General features: G+C 42.0%; 1 protein-coding gene and 1 pseudogene across 1 annotated transcript in view; one reads left to right on the top strand and one right to left on the bottom strand.

The window, feature by feature from the left end:
* The window catches only part of PRKCH (protein kinase C eta), a 262663-nt gene extending 244008 nt beyond the window's left edge, over positions 1 to 18655 (top strand). Inside the window, exons 13-14 of the mRNA XM_056134123.1 lie at positions 16215 to 16358; positions 17258 to 18655. Coding sequence (XP_055990098.1) covers positions 16215 to 16358; positions 17258 to 17404 — 291 coding nt within the window. The 3' untranslated portion in view covers positions 17405 to 18655. The remainder of the gene's footprint in view (positions 1 to 16214; positions 16359 to 17257) is intronic.
* Positions 18656 to 21867: 3212 nt separating this feature from the next.
* Positions 21868 to 22388, bottom strand: LOC130041309 (high mobility group protein B3-like; annotated as a pseudogene).
* Between the last annotated feature and the right edge of the window lie 3739 nt (positions 22389 to 26127).

Genomic DNA, 26127 nt, shown 5'->3' with positions numbered 1-26127 from the left:
GTTTCTTTATATTCCACATATGAGAAAGTTCATTCTGAGTTTATCCCTCTCCCTCTGGTTTCATTCAGCATGTTACTCTCCAGATCCATCCATGTTGCAGCAAATTTCTTGACTTTCTCTTTGCTTACAGATGAATCATATTCCATTTTGTATATGTACCATAGTTTCTTTATATACAGTCATCTGTTTGTGGGAATTGGGTTGTTTCCATATTTTGGCTATTGTATATAGTTGTACAATCGGTAGGGTGTTTGCCTTGCATGCGGCCAACCCAGGTTCGATTCCTCCATCCCTCTAGGAGAGACCAACAAGCTGCCGAGAGTATCCCGCACGCATGGCAGAGCCTGGCAAGCTCCCTGTGGCATATTCAATATGCTAAAAACAGTAACAAGCCTCACAGTGGAGACGTTACTGATGCCTGCTCGAGTAAATCGATGAACAATGGGAGAACAGTGCTACAGTGCAGTGCTACTGCAGTGAAAATAGGAGTGCAGATGTATTTTCTGCATTGTGCTTTTGGGACCTTGGGGTATATTCCCAGGAGTGGAATTGGTGGGTGATAGGGAAGCTCAGTTTGTAGTTTTTCGAGACATACTGCCTTCCCAAAAGACTGGACCAGTCAACTTTCCCACTAGCAGTGGATAAGGATCCCTTTTTTCCCACATCCTTGCCAACGCTGGTTGTTGTTCTTTTTGATGAGTGCCAATTTCTGTGTTGTTTTGATTTGCATTTTCTTGATCATTAGTGATATCAAGCATTTTTTCTTTTTCTTCTTTTTTTCTTTTTCGCCATTTGTATTTCTTCTCTGAAGACGTTCCTATTCATCTCTTCTACTCAGTTTTTGGTAGGACTGGATGTTTTTTCCTTGTGGAATTTCCACCAGTGCTTTATATATCTTGGATATCAACCTTTGTTGGGTGAATGTTAGGTAAATAATTTCTCCCAGTATGAGGGCTGTCTTTGTATTCAGGTCATAGTTTTCTTTCAGGTGCAGAATCTTCTTAGTTTAATGCAGCACTGTAGCACTGTCCTCCTGTTGTTCATCGATTTGCTTGAACGGGCCCAGTAACATTGTGAGACTTGTTACTGTGTTTGGCATGTCAAATGTGTCACAGGTAGCTTGCCAGGCTTTGCCATGCAGGCGAGTATCTTGGTAGCTTGCCAGGTCTCCAAGAGGGACAGAAGAATCAAACCTGGGCTGACCGAGTAAGCCACGTGCAAGGCAAATGCCCTACCCACTGTGCTATCACTCCAGCTATAGTCCCATATATTTATTTATCCTTGGAGAGTGATGTTTCATCCTTAAAGATGCCGCTAACTTCAATGTCATGAAGAATTCTAGGAGAGACTTTTAAATTGAACATAGAAGCTGAAGAAAAGTTAAACAGTCTTCAAAGCACATAGATCTTGAGAAAAGAAATCCATTTGAAAAGCACTGTAGTGTGTAGTGAGCAAAGATATGGGTTGCAGGGGTTAGGAGATAAGGCTGAAGGAACAACAAGAGACTGTATTGGAGAAAATATGAACAAGTGTAACCAGAATAAATCAGGGAAGGATTTTAAGCAATCACAAACTCACTCTCTCATGTCTAAAAGATTGACAAACTCACTCTCTCATGTTTGAAAGATTATTCTGGCTATCACACACAGAGTTTGTGAGTCACACTGAGGTATTTGCGGATGAAATGTGTGGGATTTTTTTTTTAAAAGAGTACTCCCAGGTGGCAGGAAGAAACACATGAAATAAGATTGGGAATGAGTCAGTAAGTGTCAGGCAAGTGGGTGATGGGCACATACTTGCATTAGTTTGAGAATCTCCAGAATAATAAAATTTTTTAATCAGTGTAAGTTGATAGTTCATATATTTTCAAACTGTATGTATGTGCTTCTGTGTGTATTAATATGTATACACGCTTACTCTAGATTGTTTAGAAAATGTGAGCTCAGCATTTATGAATGAAGTGAAATGGCTTAACAATACAGATTCACTAAGAAGAAGAAATTATGTGAGCCACATTGTAGCTCTTCAGATCAAGTTAGTTTTCTATTGTTTATGAAGAAATGTGTCAGAATGATAGATCCCGGTTTGTCTTTTGATTCCCTGTGAGAGTCTCAGGGTCCTCAACAATAGTCTGTGTCCCCAGGTTATTTTTATGCTGCTGACAAAATTAATCAGCCATTTTAGCAAATTTCATGACTCCCTCAACTCTAAGTGTGCCTCAAAGAAGGATTCTTCACAGAAAACAAGAGAGCCTTCGTTGGTTAGCGCAGCTCCCAAGCTACTGCCTTTGCAACTCTGTGTGACTCCTTCCCACCCAGCTTGGGTCTGCCCTTTCCCACCAGAGAGGCAGGAAAGGCCAAGGTCTTCACTTCCGCTCTCACCAGTGTCTTAATGCCATGGGTCATCCCTGCTTGGCTGCCTGAGATTTCCTCTTTTCTTTGTAATTAAAGATCAGAACACCAATTCCTAGTAACAATGTCTGTTTGACCGTCAATTTTCAAAAGGAAAAAATTAGTGAAGTATAACGTGATTGTCTCAGGTGTGCATCAGTATCTTATGATTGCATTAAATTCACCACTAAATGTTTAATTATTTTTCACCATTTTATTGGCCCAGTTTGGTCTTTTTTTTTAATTAGTGAAAAACTATGAGATACCTAATTTGGTCTTATAAAAGTTATTTTTGTTTTTTTTAGGTCATTTGCTTCTCTGTATGCCATAAATAGTGAAATCAAATAGTGTTTTGATGTATCACCTAAGCTGAATCCCCTCTGGGTTCATTCATGCTGTTGCAAATGGCAGAATTTAATTTATATTTTATAGCTTAATTGTATTCCATTTTGTATATAGGTATGTATGTGTGTATGTATGTTGTCTGTATATATGTGTGTATAATCTTTGTCCAATTATCTCTTGACTATTATATATAATACTAAAATGAATATGTCCTTTGGATAGTTTGCTTGTCTGTTTTTTCCTTCAAAAGTAATATTTAAATTTCTCATTTTTATTCTGTATGCATGGAAAGATGAGTGGGGAGAGGCTGCTAAAATCTCAGGGCTGGGACAAATGGAGACTCGCACCCGCTCAAGTAAATCGATGAAAAATGGGATGACAGTGATACAGTGATACAGTGCTGTATGGATATTGGATAACAGTTTTATATAAAAACTATATTAAAGACCTTAGGACTGTGTGGGCATTAGTAAGTTCCCTGAAATTGGAGTCAGATGGCGTTCATGTTAAGTGTGCCACTGAAAGTGAAAGTGAATGGTTGTTTAGGATAAGCACCAGAGTCTTACAAGCATGATTCATGCACCAACCTTGACTTTTCCCCAGAATCACCTTTTCCAATACCCCTAAGATTATGAACTTATGAATCTTTGTGTATGAATGTCCAAAAATCTCATTTGGAGGCAGTCAGAGGAATTAACCCTGGCTATCTACTTGAAAATAATTTCTAAATCATTGATCAGTGATCTTAAAACTAAAAATAGTCATAATATGCACCAAACAATAGAAGTGCAACGGGAAGACAAGTTTCCCTGCTTTTTCATGTCTTGCTCGTTTCTCATCTTTCCTTCACATACACGTGCTAGGATTGTTAGGCTTTCTCATCTAAATGCTGAAAAAACAGTGATCCCACCCCAACTCTCACAGAATAAACTAGAAAATCTGGCAACTTTTGCAGAAGTTAACACAAAAATATGCAAAGATACATAAAGAACTTTCCAGATTTCTGACCTTAAAGCTTTTAAAGGTAGTTTGTTGGGTTTTTTTTTTTTTGCTTGGTTTTGGGGACAAAAACATTTTCTGTTGGCCATCGTGTTACCAAGATTCCTAAATAGGCACCACATTATATCAAAAAAAACCATGGCAAAGATGTGTTTTGCTTAGAGCTTCTGCAGTTGCAGAGTTTTGTCCTTGTCTAGCTCTAAGATGTCTTAGGGTTCTCGGCCCACAGAAGTTCAGGAGGTGGTAGCATTTCTCTGATGTGAGTGTTCCTTTGTGTTAAATCATCTCCCGTGAGATCACCTGACCCAGTGATAGCTCAAGTGAAGTCATAGCCCTTCTCTGAGTGCACACAGTTGACTAAGGTAAATAAATAGTGAGAGGAGTTTGATACATTTTCCTTAGTCACCTATGTGTCAGTTCAGGAAGCATTGTAAAAACTTGGCCTCTGAAGAGAATTATAGAGTGCTTTTGTTACTGAGCTTCATAGAAATTAAAGTGTGTGTATGTTTATGCATGTAGGTTTGTCAGTCATCAAACCTATCAGATTTCATCATCTGTGCATTGTTCATACAAGTCCTGTTTGACTCTGCTTACAAAGGCAAAAAAACCACAGTTACTTCTGAGATTCTATTTTAGCCAGTGGTGTGAAACAGCATTGAATCTGATATATCCATTTCGCTACTCTTCTTCCGGTTGAAGGGGGAGTGGTTCACAGGAACCCAAAAGGTGGTGAGCCAGGAAGAGAAGGCTGAGGAAATGGAGCAAAAACAAAGAGCAGAGGAATACTGAGGATTCAACTCCAGATCTTTACAGCTGGTTTTTTTTTAATCAAACATTGGTATGGTGAGAATCTTAAAGTAAGCAGCAGTTGACAGTTTTCTTTTCCACTTGAACTATCCACGTGAGGAAATGGATCTGCTCCTCAGGTCTCTTGCTAAAACTCCCAGTCTGGTGAACTTTTCAGAAATGGATTATATACTGAGATCAAGGATGCTTTTGACAGAAAACTCCAGTAGGCAGATCTTGCCAGAGACAATGTATTTGGCATATACATACACAGAGACAGACAGAAAGAGACAGATATATCTATATAGAGTCAAAGTTCTCAACTTCTGCCATTTTAAATAACTTTCCTAAGAACAGAGGTCATCTGTGGGTGGCAATGTGAAGAATTTTCCAGTAGGAAAATGAATAAGCACATGTCTTTTTACTTTCTCCACCTCTTAACTAGAAGGATAAAAGTGTCTTAACTAGAAGGATAAAACTTGTCTTCCCGTTGCACTTATATTGCAAAGTAAACATGGAGTCATTTCCTGTGTGAAGTTTTTTGCTCACCTGAACTCTACATTGTTCTGAAGTGCTTCTTTGGTCCCCTTTGTTGGGGTCACAGTGTGCTCACACACACCTGGCTGCTGAGTTCCAGAGATGGCGTCCTCAGCCTCTGCCTGCAAGGCCGGTGCTCCCCTGTTAGTTTCAGCAGTTAATGGTCAGGCTAGGTTTATGTATTCCGGATAAAGAAGGTTGTCAGCCTGGGGTTGTCAGGAGGCAATAAAGGAATTGTGTAGGGGCTGGGTGTTATGAAACACCCTACCCATTGTGTATTGGGTAGGGTGTTTGCCTTGCACATGGATTTGATTCTGATACCACATATGGTCCTCCAAGCTCACCAAGAGTGATCCCTGAGCACAGGGCTGGCAGTAAGTCCTGAACACTGCCACATATGACCCCCAAACCAAAATAATAATGATAATACAATTTTTAAAAATATATTATGTTGTGTATTGTCTCTCTGGGTAATTAACCCTTCTTTAGCATCACTTGCTTTTTTGTTTTTAATATAAATGACATACGATATTACAGGTTAACAATGTAGGAGTACAACAATGATTTGTCGTTTGTATACAGTGTAAAATGAATGACCACATAAGTATTTCTTATATATTAGCAATATTTAAATGTTTGTAATGCTTAAACATTATTGCCTATGGATTCTATCTGTATACTATATCTGATGACAGATCTAAAATATTGGAACTAAAAATTTTGATTTCCTAACCCCCACCCATGAAACCACCAGTCTGTTTTTTGAGTAAAAGGCAGAGTGTTAAGAACATTGTCATGGTATGCCATATATATTATGAAAAGACTGCTGGATTCTAATCAGAGCCAACTGAACTGACATAGGTTTCAGCACTTCTCCTGCCCCACTGCAGGAACAAACACACTGCAGAGTTTTTTCTTTTCTCTTTTTTTGTATTGACTTCCCATATACTGTGTTTCTGGAATTAACTCACGGAATATTCTGGTGCAGGTCAGATTAACCTGTCAGTTGTAAGACTAATGATTAAGCATTTTCAAATATATTCTCCTACCTATTCCTTAAGTAAGTAGACAAAGAAGGGCAGCTTGAGCACATTTTCTTTTGGAAAAAAGTCTACTTCAGGCCCAAGAAAAAGATGATGTCTCTTGGAGAGATAATACATTAGACATTTTCAACATATCAGTTGTTTTTGCTCCGAATAAATATAAAAAGAGAAGGAAGAAAACTGTATACTCTTAATCTTGGCATAATTATGAAGTACATTGGTTACTCGTCCCATTGAGTCCTAAAAACTTAATTTTATTTTTCCTTATATTTACATATGTTTCCTTGAACTTTCGCCTCCCTGAATTTCTTTCTCCTGCTTGAAACTGTCCAATTCCTTTTCTGACCAATAGCTCTCCCAGGTATTTAAAAATACCTACAGTATCCTCCTTTCTCTGTTTCTCATTTTCTTTTCTTCTGAATATCACGACCTGGTTTCAGTCCTCAATTGTTTGAAGTAAAAGCAGGTAGTGGGATTGGAGGATTCTAGTGCCAGCCCTTACCTGCTGGCAAACTCCACTCAAATCCAATGAAAACATGCTAGAGTGATTCTCCTTCTTGACTCCTCCCAATTTTCCATAGCAACACCATTCTGCACCAGAACCTGTACTTGGGAAGATTGCCATCTGTTTCCCCAGAGCCATTTTAAAGAAATCCATTGCATGTGCTTCAATCCCACCCCCTTGGGATGTCTGAGCTTAAATATCTGCCTTCTGTGGGAAAGTGGCCCTCCAATGCCAAGTCCAAGACCTGACGTGGCTCTGTGCCAGGCCTGTCTTCTTCCATCCTGCTGCTGTCCAGCTCTCTCATACACAAGGCTGAAAAGGGGAAAGGTTGCGAACTAGCCTTCACTCCTAGGTCAGACTCTGCCTGTGATAGTGACAACACACAGACTAGTGACTGCTACCTGCTCACCTAGTATGAACATTGTCAGCCCCAGGATGGCCGTCTGCACCTCACCCAAGATGAGACTGCTCACTGTGGCCATGGACCAGACTCTTCTTTGTGTCCTGTCCTGTCTCTGCTCGTCCTCCCCAGAACTCAGGATAGAACCATCCAAAAGGCCATCTTGCAGCCTCTTCCTGTGATGTCAGTGTGAATGTCCTGTGACTATGTTCCTTTCCAGCAGGCCAGCATTCATTGCTGACTCTCTTCTGCCTTTTGGTCTGAAATTGAATAAAGGAGAAGATCATTTTGTATGGCCAGTAATCTGATCCAGCCATTCCCTGGGAAGTAGTGTACCTTTGTTCCCCACACAAAATCTTATTAGCCTAATTGTTATATTTACTTAACTAATCCTCTTCTTATGAATCAGAATTAGAAAAGGAAAAAGAATACTCTTAGGCATAGCCCCTAAATGATAAACATTTTAATGAGTTTGAAAGTACATTTAGATCCTGTTATCTCCAGACTCAGGCTGACAGCTCAGAGCCTTATGTGTTGCAGGGCCCAGGGGACAGGATAAGAGCTGTCCCTGACACCAGATTGACACAGAAGTTGCTCTGTCACACCCTTCGTCCTGGGCTCAGTATCTTCCTTCTGTGACGAAAGCAGATACAGCAGTTTGTTAAAATTTTCCATATATATATGTATATATACATATATATATATATTAAAGGTGTGTTCATGTTTTAAGATTGTCCAGAAATTAAAACAGTATGGACGATTCTCAAAAAATTAGAAATTGAGCTCCCATTTGACCCAGCAATACCACTCCTGGGAATATATCCCAGAGAGGCAAAAATGTATAGTCGAAGTGACATCTGCACTTGTTTGTTCATTGCAGCACTCTTTACAATAGCCAGAAACTGGAAGAAACCTGAATGCCCAAGAACAGATGACTGGTTAAAGAAACTTTGGTACATCTACACAATGGAGTACTATGTAGCTGTTAGAAAAGATGAAGTCATGAAATTTACATACAAGTGGTACAATATGGAAAGTATCATGCTAAGCGAAATGAGTCAGAAAGAGAGGGATAGACATAGAAAGATTGCATTCATCTGGGGGATATAAAGTAACAAAATATGAGATTAATACCCAAGAATAGCTGAGATCAGCACCAGGAGGATTACTCCATAACTTAGAGGCCAGCCGGGTATCCTAGAGGAAAGGGCAGTTCAGATAGAGAAGGGAGCACCAAATAAAGGGTGTTTGGAGGATCCTCCCAGGAGGGGAGATGCATGTCGAAAGTAGACTATGGACTGAACATGTTTGCCACTCAATGCCTCTTTTGCAGACCACAACACCCAAACGGAGAGAGAGAACACAGGGGATTGCCCTGCCACAGAGGCAGGGGGGGATGGGAGGATGGGGGTGGGGGGATATTATCCATGGTGGTGGAAAATGGGCACTGGTGGAGGGATGGGTATCTGATCATTGTATAATCGAAACCCAAGCACAAAAAATTGTAAATCTACAACTGTACCTCATGGTGTTTCACTAATAATAATAATAAAAAAAAAAAGATTGTCCAGAAATCTATGCTATCTGCCCAAGTGGATTCTGCAGACCATGACTCTCTTTCCTACTGTTGGAGCCTGGGACTGTGAAAGCAGAAAGAACCCAGCGCCTTCATGGCTGCAAGCATTGTTTCAAGGAGAACCAGCCAGTCACAGGTCTAGGCAGAGATTCAGATTTCATTTACTCAGACTTTCAGACCCTGCTTCTCACTCTCTGCCACTGTTCGGACAATACATTTATATATGCTGTGGGTTTCTTGCTTGTCACATATTTTTAGATAATCTTGTTTAGTACTGTAACAACATAACCTTTTGAACTAGGAAAATCTCCCATTTTTGCAGTTGAAGAGCCCAGAGGTGAAATTTCTCCCAAGACACACAGCTCATTAGCTCACCAGCTGCAGAGTCTAAGGATTCCCCACATTGTCTCCTTATCAGGCGCTCCTGATCCTTTATCTGCCCCTTCCTGGCTTGCCAGAGGCTCTGTAGGACATTCCTGTTGAAGTCTGGCCTCAATCCGTGGTGTTTCACCCTAACGCTCCCTTGAGGAAAACACAGGCTCATTGCTAACCCCTGTAATCAGACCTTCTCCACATCATTCTCAGGGTGTATAGCCATTGGCTCCCTCAGTATCCTCTAGTTTAGTTCACATGAGAGCCATGGAGTGCAAAGCGAACCTTCATGTTCTCAACCCCCTCTCCTTCCCCTACTCTAACGCTTAGTGTGAGGCTTACTTTGAGGTAAAGTCAGACTTGCCAATCTGACCTTCTCACTGGCCCTTTGCCACCTATAAATGCTTTTATTGACCCTAGAAAACATTCCACTTCCTTTAGTAAATGTGTTCAGCATCTTTCACAAAGTCACTTATATTTTCCATCTTGGCCATCTTCTGCACTTGGATTACAGGCAGGAGGAAGGTCAGTTGAGGTGAGGCCAGTTTTAAGCGTGACAGCCTTAGACATGAATGGATGATCACTCTAAACAACACTGTGGCTAATTCATTTGGTTTTGGGGTCCCATTAGAACCATAACCAAATAGAGGAAGCTTTCTTCAAGAAGAATTCTGCCATCACCATCTACAACAGCAGGAAAGGGTGTTTTGGGGAGAATCCTGTGCCTAGCCCAGGACAGCAAGCCCCTCTTGATGTGTACCAAAAAAGCTTTCAGGCGTGGGATGAATGTTCATTGTTCCCTGACTCTCCATCTTTGGAAGAGGACTGTCATCCAGAGCTACCAGCCCACCCCACCCTGCTGTTCTCTCCGGGCCGCCAGTCACCTCTCCTGCTCCTTGGATTGATCTCTGTCTTGGATTCTCTTTCATGCTCTTCATCCTCCTTTGGCTTCTTCATGAGTTCTTCCTGCCACCACACAGCTTTTAACTCACTCTACCAAGGCTCAGGAGCCAGGTGGGAGTGGGATAGTTGGGAGTGGTGGGATGCGTAGAGGAGCAAAACCCACAGAAGAGGCAGCCAGAGCTTAGCTCTCAGCAACTTGGTCAAAGATGAAGGCTCAGAGTTCCAGATTAGATTCTTTCCAAGAGAAGTTGGGAAACTTGACCTTCAGATGATGTAACATTTTTACTTTGAGGTGTTTGCCAAGTTATTAAAATAATTTTAAATCTTACTGGGCTTGCCAAACAAAATTTGTCTGTGGTCTGATTCTATACACTCTCTACAAGTCTTGTCTATTCCCTCCCAGCCTCAACTCTTCCCCTCAACCAGTGTTGATATCCTTTGAGTTTGAGCTCTAACTCTGGTCTGCACCACAGATTTACACAGGCTAGTTACGTCCGTGTCCCTGGGCACACCATATTGCAATTATAAAACTGAGCTCATCAGCCTCCCAGGTTTTCTGCACACTGTAAGATCAACATTACATATTTCTGTTTTCATTCTCCTGAGAAAAATACAGGCATACCTCAGAGATACTGTGGTTTCAGTTCCAGTAAAACATGGCAATGGAATATGTCACACAAATATTTGCATCTGAGTGTATAATAGAAGTTATGCTTATACCACAGTCTATTGCTTCTGCAGTAGTACTGAGTCTAAAAGGGGGAGGGGGGGCTTAATCTTTTTTAATACCTTATGTCTTTAAAATACCTTATGTCTACCCTGCTAATCAGGGCTGAGTAGAAATTTCAGCTATTGGGGCACATGCATAGGGATCCAAGTTCAAATGCTGGTACTAAATGGTCTACACAAGCTCCTGTGGACCTGATAATTGAGTAATCTGGCTTTGTTGGCACCTGGAGCCCCTGAGCACCATCCTCCAAAAAGCTAATCATCTGCGCCTTCAGTGAGTTGTAATTTTTTTGCTGATGGAGAGTCCTTCATTTATAATGCAGGATCTAAAAAGCACAATAAAATGAGGATTCTTGGTGCTCTTTTTGCCACACTTATATTCATGCTAATTCCACCAACAATAATCGTGTGATTGCCTTCTGTTAGTTGTTTTTATTACCCAACAGCACTGCTTCAGCAAACAACAAGAAAAGACCCTTTGACCTTATCCCCTGCATTACTCCTTTATCTCAGCTCCCCATAGGTTCTGTTTACTCTTCCCACAAGTTCTCCAGGATTTGTTTCCAGTGTTTTCTTCCCAGAAGTTAACCACAATGTCTTCTCAGCCCTAGTCTCAGCTTCCTAACTATTCACCGTGCCGCCAACACTTGAGCTCCAATAGGGACATTGCCCACTTTCTTGAGTCATCTACTAGATCGCAGTGTAGCTCTTGTTTTACACACTTTTGGTGGCTCCTTCTGGTGTTCTCTCCATGGTGCCTGAGCCATCCCTGTATGCCACCCACCAAATTGTTTAAAATTCTATCAACACACCAATCATTTGATGTGCAGTTATCCTGGCTGTATTCACAGGCTTGGTTGTGCCTTCCTTCATTCCCACTTTTTTTTTTTAATTTTTGGGTCACACCTGGCGATGCACAGCGGTTACTCCTGGCTCTGCACTCAGGAATTACCCCTGGCGGTGCTCAGGAAACCATATGGGATGCTGGGAATCAAATCTGGGTCGGTGGCATGCAAGGCAAATGCCCTACCCGCTGTGATATTGCTCCAACCCCCTTCATTCCCACTTTAAATCTTTTCATCCACCTCATCTTATCAACTGTCACTTCTTCCATGAAGCCTTACTAGCCTTCTCAACACCAGCCCCTGGTGCTGTTTGTCTAGTCTCCTTTTACTTCATCCAGCTCTGTATGATAGATAACATTTGCTTGCCTTTTCTTCTGATCAGCTTCTTCAGGGGGAGACTGTCCTTTTCCAGCGAGTGTCCCCACAAAGGCAAGTGTACTTTCTTGTATAGTATACACAACTTTTAAATCTTCCCCCCACCCTTTATTTAAATACCATGGTTTACAAAGTTGTTCGTGATGATTTGTTAGAGGCACTTAGTATTCCATCATCAATCCCACCTTCCCTCTACCATTGTCTCCATTTTCCCAACCATCCCTTAAGCCTGTCCCCCTAGCAGGCCCACAATAATTTATTTTATATTGCTTGTTACCACCAAATGGCTAATAGAATGGTTAAAAAAAAAAAGACACTGTGCTCACTGCTGCATTATTTTCAGTAACCAAGATGTATTAACAATGTAAATCTTCATCAGTAGAAGAGATGTGGTATGTCATATAGAATGGAATATTCATGGGAAACTCTACTCAGCTATGATAAGTATAAAATCTTGCCATTTGTAACACTTTTGGGAGTCTATAAACTTCTAGCTATAAGTCATGAAAGTATAATGCAAAACTTGGGGTCTATAGTTAATAATATTTTTCTTATCCTCAAATGTACATATGTTAGGGTAATGATTGCTATGTAACAATGTGAATATGCTTATTGCCACAGCGGTGAAAATGGGGGCCAGAGAGAAGTTCAGGGATGAGGGGCATATGCTTTACATACATGCACAAAGCCGCAGGTTTGCTCTAACTGCCACATAGCTACCTGAGCATTGCATGGGAGATATATTGGAAAGATCAACACAACTAAAAAATACTTGATTATTAGAAAATATTTATCAGCAATCAGAGTGATAGTACAACAGGGCAGGTGTTTGCCTTGCATGTGCTCCGGGTTCAATTCCTGGCACCCCGTGTGGTTCCCGAAGCCTGTCAGGAGTGATGCTTGAGCACAGAACCAGTAGTAAGCCCTGAGCACAACTGGGTGTGGCCCCCAAATTAAAAAAAAAAAAAGATTTATCAGAATCTAAGAAAAGTGTCTTGCCCACAACACCCAAAAGTAGAGAGACAACAAAAGGGAATGCCCTGCCACAGAGGCAGGGTGGGATAGGGGGGATGGGGGGGAGGGATGTTATCCATGGTGGTGGAAAATGGGCACTGGTGGAGGGATGGGTATTTGATCATTGTATAACCGAAACCCAAGCACAAAAATTTGTAAATCTAAAAAAAAAAAATAGAAAAAAGAAAAGTGTCTTGCTCTTGAAAAGGTTATTCTGCCTCTCTCCATTTCTAAGGATGCAGCTTTCAGAGAAGGAAAAGGCCCAGCTTTTCCTCAAGCAGTCTCTTTCCACAGGACCTCTTTGTAGTTTTGGACTTGCTTCCAGGGGCTGAGAAGAATGAGCAAAGTCTCTTGGACACCCGGGTTTCTGCCACCCTGGCATCAAGAGCTTTACACAGTTCCTTTTGCCCTGAAGAACAAGTTGTACCCACACATTCAGATTTCCTCTGCTTGCATCTTTGGCAGGCCTGGGGATTTCCCACAAGGCATGTGGGTCTGTTCTGCCAGTCTCATATCCTGAGGTGTTTTGTATTGTTTGTAGCAACATTTTTTGGTTAATCAGTTTTATTTATTTATTTATTTATTTATTAGTGAAACACCACGAGGTACAGTTATAGACTTACAATTTTTGTGCTTGGGCTTCAGTTATACAATGATCAAGTACCCATCCCATTAGTTTTGAACTGGCCACTACTAACTCTATGAGGGATTGTATCCCATCCACTTTGACCAGAGAATCTACTCATCTAGTCTTTGTATATGCATTTCCAACCTTCCTCTCAGCAGTGCCTGGGCTAATCCAGGGATGTGTTCAGCTGTTTGAACTCCTCATTCTGATACAAGTGAGATTTCCGAGACCTGTCATCTCTAAGAGTATCTACGGCACATGACTAGAATGGGGGCTACATAGGCTGCATCATGGAGCTCTGAGAGCTACTTTCACTGACAGATTCCATTGCCAGTCCAGTACTACCTGCCATCTTTCATTCCTCTGGAGAAAGGAGGAAATGTTATTCCTCATGCTGTTGTCATTTTGCATTGCCACCTCTAGGAAATTTTGTTTGTTTGCACTTTATAAGTATATCTTATCAGATTTTCTTAGGCTTTTTGCTGCTTCTTCCCTCCACATGATTACTTTTATTTGAAGCAGATAAGACATGTGACTTAGCAGAAATGGCCACCTCCCAACACTGCCGTCTTGTGTCTGCACCTTAAGGGTTTATTTACTCTAGTGATTCCACTCCAAAGCCATTCCAGTGAACACATTACTTTTGTTTTCTGTTCATAAATCCAACTTGGAAAGGGGTGCTAGGGGCATCCCATAAGTTGTCATAAATTTGCTTAAATTAACTTGATTTTCAGGCTAGAGAGATAGTGAAGGATATAAAGCACTTGCCTTGCATGAGACTGATCCTGGTTCAAATATGTGGTTTTTTTTTATATGTCTGATCCCCAGAACTATTTATGGTTTCCTGGGCACCTAAAAAAGGTTACTCCTGAGCACAGAATCTGCCTCAGAGTACTTCTGATATGAGCTAAAAAACAAAGCCCTTTTGCTAAAGAGATAATACAGCAAGTAGAGAGCCTGCCTTGTACACATTTGATCTGAGTTTGATCCCTGGCACCCCATATGATTCCCTGAGCCTACCAGGACTGATCCCTGAGCACAGAACAAGAAGTAAGTCCTGAGCTAAGCTGGGTGTTGTTGTCCTTAAACAAACAAAACCCCCAAAATCAAAACTCTATCATTATCGTTATTACCATCATCATCATCATCAAATAACTTAATTTAAAGTAAAACTAAACCAAATCTTTTTGTATAGGAGAATTTATTTTGGAAATGGGAAATTAAATTAGCTTAGGCATCTTTGAAATTGCAAATCACATTTTGCACATGAAAAATGAATTACACTACTATAGTCCCTCTGCCAGTACCTTCATGTGTGTGGAGAGTGGTCTCAGCATGGTGGTGGCTGGCAGAGGGACAAATCCATGCGGGTTCCGGGGCCGAGATCTCCAAGCCTACTTGGATTGGAGTTGAGCATCCTCCACCCAGATCCTCCAAATTCCAGTAGGTGAGGGTCACACCCACCACCTGGCCCCCTGGCGCCGTGTAATCCCATCAACGGCCAAGACTCAGAGACTATAAAATCCAGCTCCCGGAACCACGCAGCTGCATTCGCGGCCACGCGACATCTTATCAAGACATCTTTTTATGACATCTTATTATCTCATTCCTACTTTGGACAAACTTGCAGGCTATCGAATGTAGCCTGCCCACAGGGCAGAGTCTGGCAAACTCCCTGTGGCGTACCAAATATGCCAAATACCAGTAACAATGATGGGTCTCATTCTCCTAAAGAGCCTTGAATATAATCTCAGGGCTAGGATGAAAAAGACGTTACTGGGGCCTGCTCGAGGCAATCGACGAATAACTACTATAGTGGGCCTTAGCCAGGCTGTTTTTTGACTACCCTTGTTGGTGATTTTGTGAAACCAGAGTTAACCTGAAACATGTGGAGAGGAGCTCAGCCCCAAGCCTCAGTCCCAATTATTATAAATATGGTTTTATATACGTACATATTATGGCAATACTATTTTAGTTTGGGATCTGTATAGCCACAGATTGTCAGTCATCAGACATTTCAAAATGCAAGAGTTGGAAAGACAGAGAAGTTTAGGAGGCAGGGAGGCAGAAGGGAGCAGGTTACTGGGTATGAAACCAGAGCCTAACACATACAAGGCAAGTACCCTACACTGAGCTATCTCCGCCACTAACAGAGACTCTTGAAGAAGAAGAAAAAAAAAAAGCTTATTCACTAAAACTATGATATCTTGGATCTTTAAAGAAGGATACCAATGTTGTTTTTCCTGTTGCCAAATATGAAACTTTGTAAATTTTCCACCATTGCCGCTGCTGCTCCATATAGATCTTCAAAGAAATGTCTCTCACTCCCCTCTATGTGTCTCATCAGCATGTGGGACTCCTTGTCTGGTTGGTTCATTTAGGTCAGAAAAATGATGCAACTGTTTCTCAAAGTAGCCCATTCATATCATGCGGACTGCTACAACTGCACAGACTATTTCATAAGCGTTTTCTTTCAAGGACAAAGAAAAGTACATGGTATTTACAGAAAAGTGGCCCTTTCTACTTTATCTCAGTGGCTGTGTCTAAAGTGGAAGAGGAGAGAGCCAGAAATACACCCAGGCATTTGGGCCCTTGCGGGATGATTCATGCTGGCATTGCTGCCTGGGATGGAAAATTTGGCTAGTTAAGCAAGATGAGCCAGAAAGTCTCACACAGGCTCCTCTTCCAGAGCTTCTGCCTCCTGTCTTGTGACATGCTTATTGGCTATAGCTGAATAATTGACTCTTTCTCCCCCACTCTCTCTCAGTTTATGACCAAGAACCCTACCATGCGCTTGGGCAGCCTGGCTCAAGGTGGTGAACATGCCATCTTGAGACATCCTTTCTTCAAGGAAATTGACTGGACCCAACTGAACCACCGCCAACTGGAACCACCTTTCAGACCCAGAATCGTAAGTGTCTAGCCCGTCCTAGTATGCTTCTCTCTCCTATTGTTGCAGCATTGCACCAGCCCTGTGGTCTTTGGGATGCCCAGACTAGAACTTCATGCTCTGTGGAGCAGCTTACCCTGCAGGAGGCTGAACGTGTTCATGATGCAACATTTCTCCATGGGCCTTGTTGCTCGTTTCTACCTCTCCCAGCAACCATTCTCACCTAATCTAAATTGAGATTCCTGAGACCTGCGTTCTTGGTTTTTGCAACATGAATTGTTAGTTAACAAATACAGAATTACTATCTTGGACTAATATAGTTGTCATAACTGTTTTTTTTTAAATCCTTTTACATGCTACAGAGCAATTCTGTGAACACATTGAAATGAGCTCTCAAGCGCATAAAATGTGACCCTTGTTTATATAAAAAAAAATGTGTAGTAGAAGACTAATATCCATGGCCAGGGAAAACAGGTGTTAGAAGGATTGGTCAGTGGTTGGAACTAACCACAGGTGTGGGGGGGGGGGGGGGCTAAGGGTAGATAAGATAGAGAAGAGACCAGTATGGCAATAGTAGCTGGGAATGATCACCCTGGGTAAGAACTGAGGGTTAAAAGTAGGTAAAGGGATATTCTTGATGACCTTTTAGTATCAATATTACAAACCACAAGAGAGAGAGAGAGAGAGAGAGAGAGGCAATGAAGGCAGGCAGGGGATAGGAGGTTGAGGGGAGGGGCTTACAGGAGGAAACCTGGGAACACTGAGTGCTGGAAAATGTTCAGAGGGGTGGGTGCTGGAATACTGTATGACTGAAATCCAATCATGAACAGCTTCTTTAAGGGTATATCTCACAGTGATTCAATAAAAAAGCTATTTTTTTTAAAAAAAAAAAAAACATGATCCTTGTTTTATTTTTACAGAAATCCCGAGAAGATGTCAGTAATTTTGATCCAGACTTCATAAAAGAAGAGCCAGTTTTAACTCCAATTGATGAGGGACATCTTCCTATGATTAACCAGGATGAGTTTAGAAACTTTTCCTTTGTGTCTCCAGAATTACAGCCATAGCCTTATGGAGAATGAGAGTGATGGTATGAGCATCAAAAAGATATAGTGATTTTCCAGAAAATGCTTTGAGGGGGCGTTCCCCCTAGCATCGGCCTTAGAACAAGAACCATTCCCTCAGGCAGACCAGGAGGAGAACTCTGTGAAGGATGGATCTACAAGAGATCGATTATTCAAGTCCTGAGGGTGCTGTGGTACTGGAGGTAGTTGATACACAAGAAATCTTTCTTGAAGAAATTAAAACTCAACAAATGAGTGTCCGTGCCTGTTTCTGGCTAAGGATATTAACAGGAGCCCAAAGGAAAGACTGTTTGAAGAAAGAAAAAAAAAACTAGATCCTAGAAATTCTGAGCCAAACAGTCTTTTTACATCAAGAGACTTGGCAAGACTTTGTATGGAGTGCCCCAAGCTCCTCTTTAAAACAATGGACCCCAGTACAGCCGTCATACTGCGAAAGTCTTTAAATGCAAATGAAGAATTTAAAGATAAGAAAATTAATGGCTTGCCAAATAGATCATTTACTCCCAAGAAACAAAGGAAAAATGGAATTCATAAAACACACAACTTAAGGCCCAATCTTGAAAACCATATGTTGGCCACCAAGACTCACTGTTCCAGCTGACTATCTTATTCTTATTTTCATTTAAAGATATTTATTGACTGCCCAGTGAGAAGGTGCCACAAAATCTACTGTAAACAGTCATGTTCGCAGCCCTTTTATCCTGTTCATTTACCCAGATGGTGTTCATTTACCCAGATGGTGTCTACATTCTACGAGATGCCTCTTCATTCTCCCCATGCTGTAGTTTTTTGTCTGCACATAACTCTTTTTTTCACAGAAGGTGTAACTGTCACAGTAACTGCCACACACTCAGCAGGTGACCTTGAGGTGCTTATCCCCTGATGAACTGTGGGGTCTCCTCATAGGGTGTCAGTATTGCTCTAGACTCAGCAGTCAAGAACCACATATAACTTGTGTCAATGACCCAACTTCCAGCTTTTACATTAGCAGTTTATTTAAGTTATATTTTAATAGACATATGTTTGGTATACATTTTAAGAGTTAGGAACTGTTCTGGCAAACAAGACATGTATCAAGAACTATAGTATGTACTTATATATGCAGATGGAGAATGTTATCTGATTGGTAATAAATACATTTTGTAGCAAAAGGAAACTTTTTTTGTCTGTAAGGATTTGTTCCATCCTCATTGGTAAAACAAAGTAAATACCTAATTAAAATAAAAGGTTTGAGCAGAAGGAGTAGGACTTAAAGCTAATTCTCAATCTTCTGTGTATTAATTTGAATGAAATTGGTCTACATCTTTACTGAAATTTTTGTTCTGAACTCAGGCAGTGATCGCTGAGCAATGGTGTAACAGGCCAACCTTAAAAAACTCAGGGACAGAGCATGATTCTTTCTTATGCGCATGTAGTACAAGCTCAGTGGTCTGTCTTCTAGCTTACAGCACTGCCATCTAGAAAATGTAGCTTCCAAGGTTGCCACAGCATGGGGAGAGAGTGAGAGGACATGCTTGCTGTATATTTACCTCCCCTAGGAAAGGCACACATCAAAAATCTACCCCGGTATGACCTCCTTGTAACTAAAAATAGGGTGGGAGGGCGGGTCAGAACAGTGGAGGGGTAATAGTGACAGCCTCCATGGGGTGGGGTCTGGGAATGGTGTTCTTTCCTGCACTCCAAAGTGAAAAATTACTTTACTGAATATAGTGAATTACTTTACTGAATATAGTGAATATATGTTTAATAGTGTTTCCCAAATTGCACAAACCATCCCTGTGAGGAGTGATGGAACCATCCTAGAGTGCATGAGTATAGCTGGAGGGTCCAGGGGCACAGTGTGGGGGGTACTTTCTATTTGCTTAAAGAAGGTAGACTTCTAAGGGAGTGCCGAATGATTTTTTTTTCTGGAAAGGGGGGTGGCAAGTTATCTACATTTGGAAATATCTGGTTTAGTACTTCAGACTTTCACCTGTTTGATTTCACTAGGTTGATGTGATAATGTCTGTAAGGCAGTAAAGTCCTTCTGCCACTGTTTTTCAAGATGATTACCATGATATTATGGTATTTTTTCAATTCTACAAATAGGAAAAGAGCTACTCAGAGAAGCTTAATTAGTTGGTTTAGGCTTGGTAAGGGGTATATTCAGTCTAAAGTTCAAATCTTTAAAAACCTACCACAATAACTTCTAGAAAGGGATGGATTGTTATAGGATAAGACTTTGGGAGAGACTGTTAGGAGAGACTGTTCAAGCTCTGGTGTTCCATAAGGCTGATTGACTACGTGCTGTGGTTGACCCCACATTGGTAAAGAACCATGAGAAACAAAGCAAGCCTGTGTTTGTGCCTGAAACCCACTATTATAGCCCTGGCAAAGGACTTGTAAGTTCTCCTCTGTAATCACTCAGCAGTTTTACTCTTCACAGTGTATCCCCAAGCTGGCTGCCTAACTCCTGCAGGTCAGGTCAAGGCCATAACTCCTTACTTACCAAACTCTCCTATGGCCATTGATTTTGCTGTGATAGGATTTCGGGTGCTTCAGCCTTGGTCCTCTTTTATATGTGAGGAGTGAGGAGAATTGGGTATTTATGCAAAAGACAACAAGTTAGAACTCCACCTCACATTTTCCACAGGTTCTCTAATCCTGTATCTTTATGGGGCTTACAAGGCTGCTCTCCTGAACTTCCTGGAGCAAACTGGCCAAGAGCTGACAGCAAGCCACGTGATCAGCAGGTGCTGACTATGCCGGGTCTGTTTGATTCCCTGAGCTCAGCAGGCAGCATGGAGCATGGGAAGAGGCCACAGTGAACCCGAGCTCCAGCGGGATTAGTCATATGACCGCTTTGTAAGAAATCTTGAGAAAGCCTCAGACGTTGTATCACTCCACCCTCCACCCCAGCCAGTCCCCAGTTCCCCCCCACCCCCAAGTTGGTCCCTGCTCTTCCATATTTTCCACAATAAAGATCACCATGGTTTTGAGTATTAAAAGGAAAATAACTACAACACATTTGCTTTGATACGTTGACTTTATAGAAGATAGTTTCACTTCATGATGACTAATATTAAGATGCTTCTGAAGACAACATGTAACAGGAGTTCTATGTTTTCCTCATTGTATTTCAATGGATTTGGATTTAATATCAAGGCCTTTAGTCCATTTAAATTAATTTTTTCAGGGGGTAATTGGGCCATACTCCTGACTTTGTTCAGGGAACTATCCTGCCATGGGTGCCAGGAATCCAACCAGGGTTGGCTGCATGCAAGGCGAGTGTCTTAATCCCTATACTCTCTTCCTGACCCCTGAACTCACTCTTAATTGTAGTGTGAGATAGGGGATCAGATTGATTTTTTTGGTATGTGGCTAATCAGTTTTCCCAGCAGCATTTGTTGAAGAGGCTTTCTCCTTGCTCCACTACATACACACACAGCTTGTCATGAGTTGTCCTATCCCCAAGAGATATTCTTATCTTCATTTAACAATCTGAGGGAAACTGAGGCACAGAGAGATTTGGCAGCTTGTCTTTTTTAAAAAGAAAAAAACTTAATATTTAACTTCAAAAACATCTCAGCATTCTAAACATACACACAAAAATAACAGAAGGTTGTAAATTGTTTAGTACAGGTTTCAGACTTTCATTGGTATAATGGCTCTTGGCTGTGCTGTCCATGAGAGCTCTATAGTCGAACAAAGTTGTACTACCCCACAGAACCCAGGGAACTCCACACACTTTCTCATGCCGGCTGACCCCTTGCTCTTTACACAGCTAAGAATGGCAGCAAAATGCTCTAGCATTTATATACGCAAGCAGACAGGCTGCAGCCCCACTGCCACCCACCTGCCCACCTGCGCAGTGAAGCGCGGCCCCTCCAAATGCCTCTCCCCACTGCTCCACACCAAGCCACCAGCAGCAAGTTTGTCTCTGTCGTTTCGCTTTCCTTTCTTTTTACAAACTATAGATATATACAGTTGAGAACTCAGGAATTTCTAGATAATAACCACAGTTAATACCAGCAAGCTACCGAGAGTATTTGATATGCCAAACACAGTAACAACAAAGTCTCCAATGGAGACGTTACTGGGCCCGCTAGAGCAAATCGACGATCAACGGGAGGGCCTTTACCTTTACCTTTAACAAGTGAAAAGAAAATGCCAAAGAACAGTTTGAAATGCCTTGTTACACCAATAGCAAAGTGCACAGAGTGAGAACACGAGAGCCTTTCCTTTTTAAAAATGCTGGAAAGTATGTACACCTTTGATAGTTTTAGGGTACCCTGGACACCCCTGGCCACGGCATGTAAACCACTGTCAACTCCTAGAGCACTTTGAGACTAGATGGGATCATGAGTGAGAGTAAACCTAATGAGGGAAACGGACGGGTCTCAGCACAGGGGTGTTAATGCACTCCCTACTCTAAGGGACTCTCAAGGAGAGTCCTCCTCCTCCTCTTACCCCTCCTCCCCCCGCCCCCCGCCCTCCTTCACATCACAGTTCCCTTTCGACTTATAATCGGCGACATCCTTCTTCAGCTTTGCCGCCATGATGTTGTAAGGTGGCTTTTTGCTGTTGCTCAGATTGTTCCACATCTCACCCAGCTTTTTCGCCACGTTCCCAATGGAGATGCCTGAGTTTAAATTTGATCTTAGGGCAAAATTCGACACAGAGCAGGAAGAATCCCAATGGTGGTCTATTGGGGGCATTCGGATCCTCCTTCTTCTTGCCGCCCTTTGCCAGCCTGTAATCTTTTATTTCCCAGTCATAGCGAACTTTGTCGGCCTTTGCCATCTCATCGAATTTTGACTTCTTCCCAAAAATGGTCTTCCACCTCTTGGAGCACTTCTTGGAGAATTTGGCAAAATTGACTGGCACTTAGGGGTTTTTCTTCTTATGCTCCTCTCTGCATGTCTGCACAAAGAAGACATAAGCAGACATTTTCCCCCTTAGGCTTCTTTGGATCACCTTTGACCATCTTAACTGTATTGTTCGTGAGCCCAGGCAGCTCAGTGCACAACTCGCGGCTCAGTGCTCCCCAGCCTCGCGCTAGCTGCCTCCACAAGAGCTGCCTGTGGCAACTTGTCTTTTTTTTTTTTCAATTTTATTGAATCACCATGAGATAGTTGCAAGCTTTCATGTTTGGGTTACAATCACAGAATGATCAAACACCCATCCCTCCACCAGTGCACATTCCCCACCACCAATTTGTCTTAAGACATGCAACTAATTCAGTAGGGCGAGGAATTGGGGAAAGCCGGTTAAATCCAAAGTATCCAGCCCAACTTTATAAAAATTTTTTAATATTAAAGCTAATTCTGTTTTCCCCACTTCTGTGAGATTTTGACAATGAAAAAGGCATGAATCGTTATTAGCAGGAACATGAGATAAAAAAAACTGCCAGCAGGGCAGGACAGTATTAGTCACTGAACCAGTTATCATCAGTGGGTTTTATGATTTGCATATCAAGGAGCCATCAACCCTTTTGAAAGGAACTGGGGTGGGCCCAAGTGATGCAACCTGGCTTGGACTTGATCCTTTTCCTAGAAGAGGAAATAGTCTGGACCAAACTGAATTTGAAAACCCCTTCTAGACTCCTAAGGTAAACTCTGAGCCTGGGGATATGGGAAGCCAGGAAAAGGAGGTCCTAAGGGGAACTCGAGCTCTTTCTTCTCCCCTCCTAGAAAAGCCTCTTCATATTTGAATAATTTCTCCCCGTCCCACCATTGGCTTTTGTGAAATCACCTGGAAGAAAGTACGGAGCCTGCAGCCTCTCTCCACAAGTGCACGTTCACTGCCACAGAACTGATGTCAACTTGGTAGCAGAAATAAGAGTCAATGTCAAAGCACCTTTTTTCTTAAATCACTTAGTGATCTAAATTGGGTACATGTTGTCTTGAAAATATTCCAGTCCAACACTTGGACTTGACTAGTTCACAGACCAATGCCATAAAACTTTGTCTTCTTTATTCCCTGGCCTTGGTCATCTTGACTGCTTACTCATTGTTGACTTAAAATGACTAGACAGGGTGCTGTGATTGTGCCTCACTCAGTGTCACACTGTGTCCTACATCCTCTACTTTGCGTCAGCAGAGAATAAGATGCAGATAAAGCCAAGACATTGTGGTAGAAGTAAGCGAGCTCTGTGGTTACATGTTTTTCTGAACTGAGTTACAGGTTGGACAGAACAACGGGAGTGTACCCTTCAGTGTGGTCTTGTTGTCCCCCTTCCTTCCTGTGTTGAATTAGAACAAGAACTGAGGGTGGTACCATCAGCTGCGTCCTGTCCCTGCCCCCAGTGTTCCACTCCCTTATTAGTTCCCTCCTCCCTTCTTCCTTGTTCCTTATTCACTATGTAATAAACTAGTCTTGTTCTCTTGTTCTCTCTCCTAGCATTTGCTTTTCAGACCCTGACCTGTCACATGGCCAGCTTTCCAACCCCCAAGATGACATAAAATTTTGATTGGCAAACTTAGTAGACTCTAAGACTCAGAAATAGCAGCTTCCTTCCCCATGTATTTCTGCATTGTTTGTTTTGCCGTGTGTCAGCTCTCACTCTGGCAGGAGACTAGGAAGAAATGCTGGACAGTCCTGGGAAAACTGAGCAGCAAAGGCCTTGTGTGAGAATAGGGCAGACCTGTGTGCTGAATTTGTTGCTAATTGTGTGTCCTTGAAGAAAGATCTTCCTCTCCTTGCATTTCACTATTCTCATTACTGAAATGGGAATAACTAATTTTTTGTTGTTTGTTTGATTTTTTGTTTTTTTTGGGCCCACACCCAGAAATTTTCTATTATTCTGGCTCTGCACTTAGGAATTATTCCTGGCAGGGCTTGGGGGACCGTATGGGATGCCACAGATTGAGTTTGGGTCAGCTGCGTGCAAGGCAAACATCTACCTGCTGTACTACCACTCTAGCCTGTGAGTAACTAACTGATTCATGTTTTGTTACTTTTTATTTTATTTTTTAATTTTGGAGGTCATGAGTTCAGAGGCTGATCTCCATCCTGGTGGTGCTTAGGAGATCACATGGTGCCCGGTATCAACCCAGGGCCTCCAGTCTGAGAGTGTGCATTGTAGCTCTTTGAGTCATCTCTCTGGACCTATATAGGGTTTAATTCTTGCTCACTCATGTTCTTACACCTAGCATTTGTGGGATTCTCTGGTGAGCACTAGCCTTGGGACTGGAGTGTAGAAAATGCTCAGTTCATGTTGGTGATGGTTATTGTCAGCTATGCAGAAGAACAAGAGAAGATTGCAGGTGATGTCCAGCAGGGAATGGACAAGGGGGGACCCCATGTTCTTCAAGTTTCCCATCTCCCCTGCCAGGGAGGTTGTGCCAGCTCACCTTGGAGGCCCTCCCGTTGATCATCGATTTGCTCGAGCAGGCCCAGTAACGTCTCCATTGGAGACCTTATTGTTACTGTGTCTGGCATATCGAATACTCTCGGTAGCTTGCCGGGCTCTCCGAGAGGGGTGGAGGAATCGAACTCGGGTCAGCCATGTTGGCTGCGTGCAAGGCAGACGCCCTAACCGCTGTGCACCTTGGAGGGCCTTTCATTTTCTAACTTGACTGCAGAGATATTTTTGAGGAGATTTTTGAAAACTCCTGGGATGTTTTTAGCCCACCCTGCCCTGTTGAACTTTCAGGATCAGTCTTAAGCTTGGAGCTTTACTGCTCAACCTGCAAGGAAATCCGAGAAATACCCCTGGTTTTCTCTTGATATGACTCCTCCCTGAGCCTATCAGGAATGGCTTTGTTCTGCTGGATCACACCTTACTTCACTCACCTCTGACCACACAGTACGGGGGCCACACCTGAACACAACAGTGCCTACTGGACACACTCTGGACACTCCACATGCCCCTCAACTGGTTCAGAGAAGAGCAGGGGCTCACAATATTTAGTAAGTCCTGGAGTGTCTGAGTCTTCGAAGCCAGTAACAGAACCCAGGGTATTTTTCCTTCTTACATTAAGATACTGAAGAAGTTTTCTAATAAAATGTGAGCATGTCTGTATTTTTTGTGTTCTTGTGTGTTTTGTCTAGAGGCTGGATCTGAGCAACCTCTCCTCATGAAAAGCCTTCCCAGACTACCAAGAGCTTTCTTTCTTATCTTGCCCCGATCTTTTTCTTTCTAGAGGGTTCATTCTTTTGAGATCTTGAGTCCTAGCTAAAATTTTGATTTGTTTACACAAAGCAAAGGTTGCATGGACACTGAATGTAGTCAGACAATACAGCGGACTAGTCTAAAATGAATCTTCTTTTGAAGAGATTTCAGTTAGAAACCCAATAATTTTATCTAGCATTGTCAAAAAAGGCCTGCAGAATATATCAAGTTTTCTCTTTCCGGCTTTTTGCTCTTATGAGTGATTGAACAAAAGACTAACCAGTAGTCATGAGCACCACACTGTCCTCAGCATATACCACCAGAACCTAGGTATCCTTCTTCTGCAATACACTTCACACCCAAGCACGCGCATGCAACTTCTCTGTGAACCTTCTCGGTTCTAGATTCCTCTTCAACTTACCCAGATTACTTATTCCTAAAAATTGTATATCTTATTCCTGGTTGCTTTTCTTATTTCTCACATTTGCTTACATGTGGTATTGAAAAAAACATCTAACATTAAAATCCCTTCTAGGAACTAATAATAGATTCTCTTGTGGATAAAAGAGAAAGCATTGTGCGTCACCTTTGCATCCTCAGCTGCTTACAC

The sequence above is a fragment of the Sorex fumeus genome, unplaced genomic scaffold (genome assembly GCF_029834395.1).
Source record: "Sorex fumeus unplaced genomic scaffold, SorFum_2.1 ptg000098l, whole genome shotgun sequence".
Taxonomy (NCBI): Eukaryota; Metazoa; Chordata; class Mammalia; order Eulipotyphla; family Soricidae; genus Sorex; species Sorex fumeus.
This window is presented reverse-complemented; position numbering and strand designations above follow the sequence as displayed.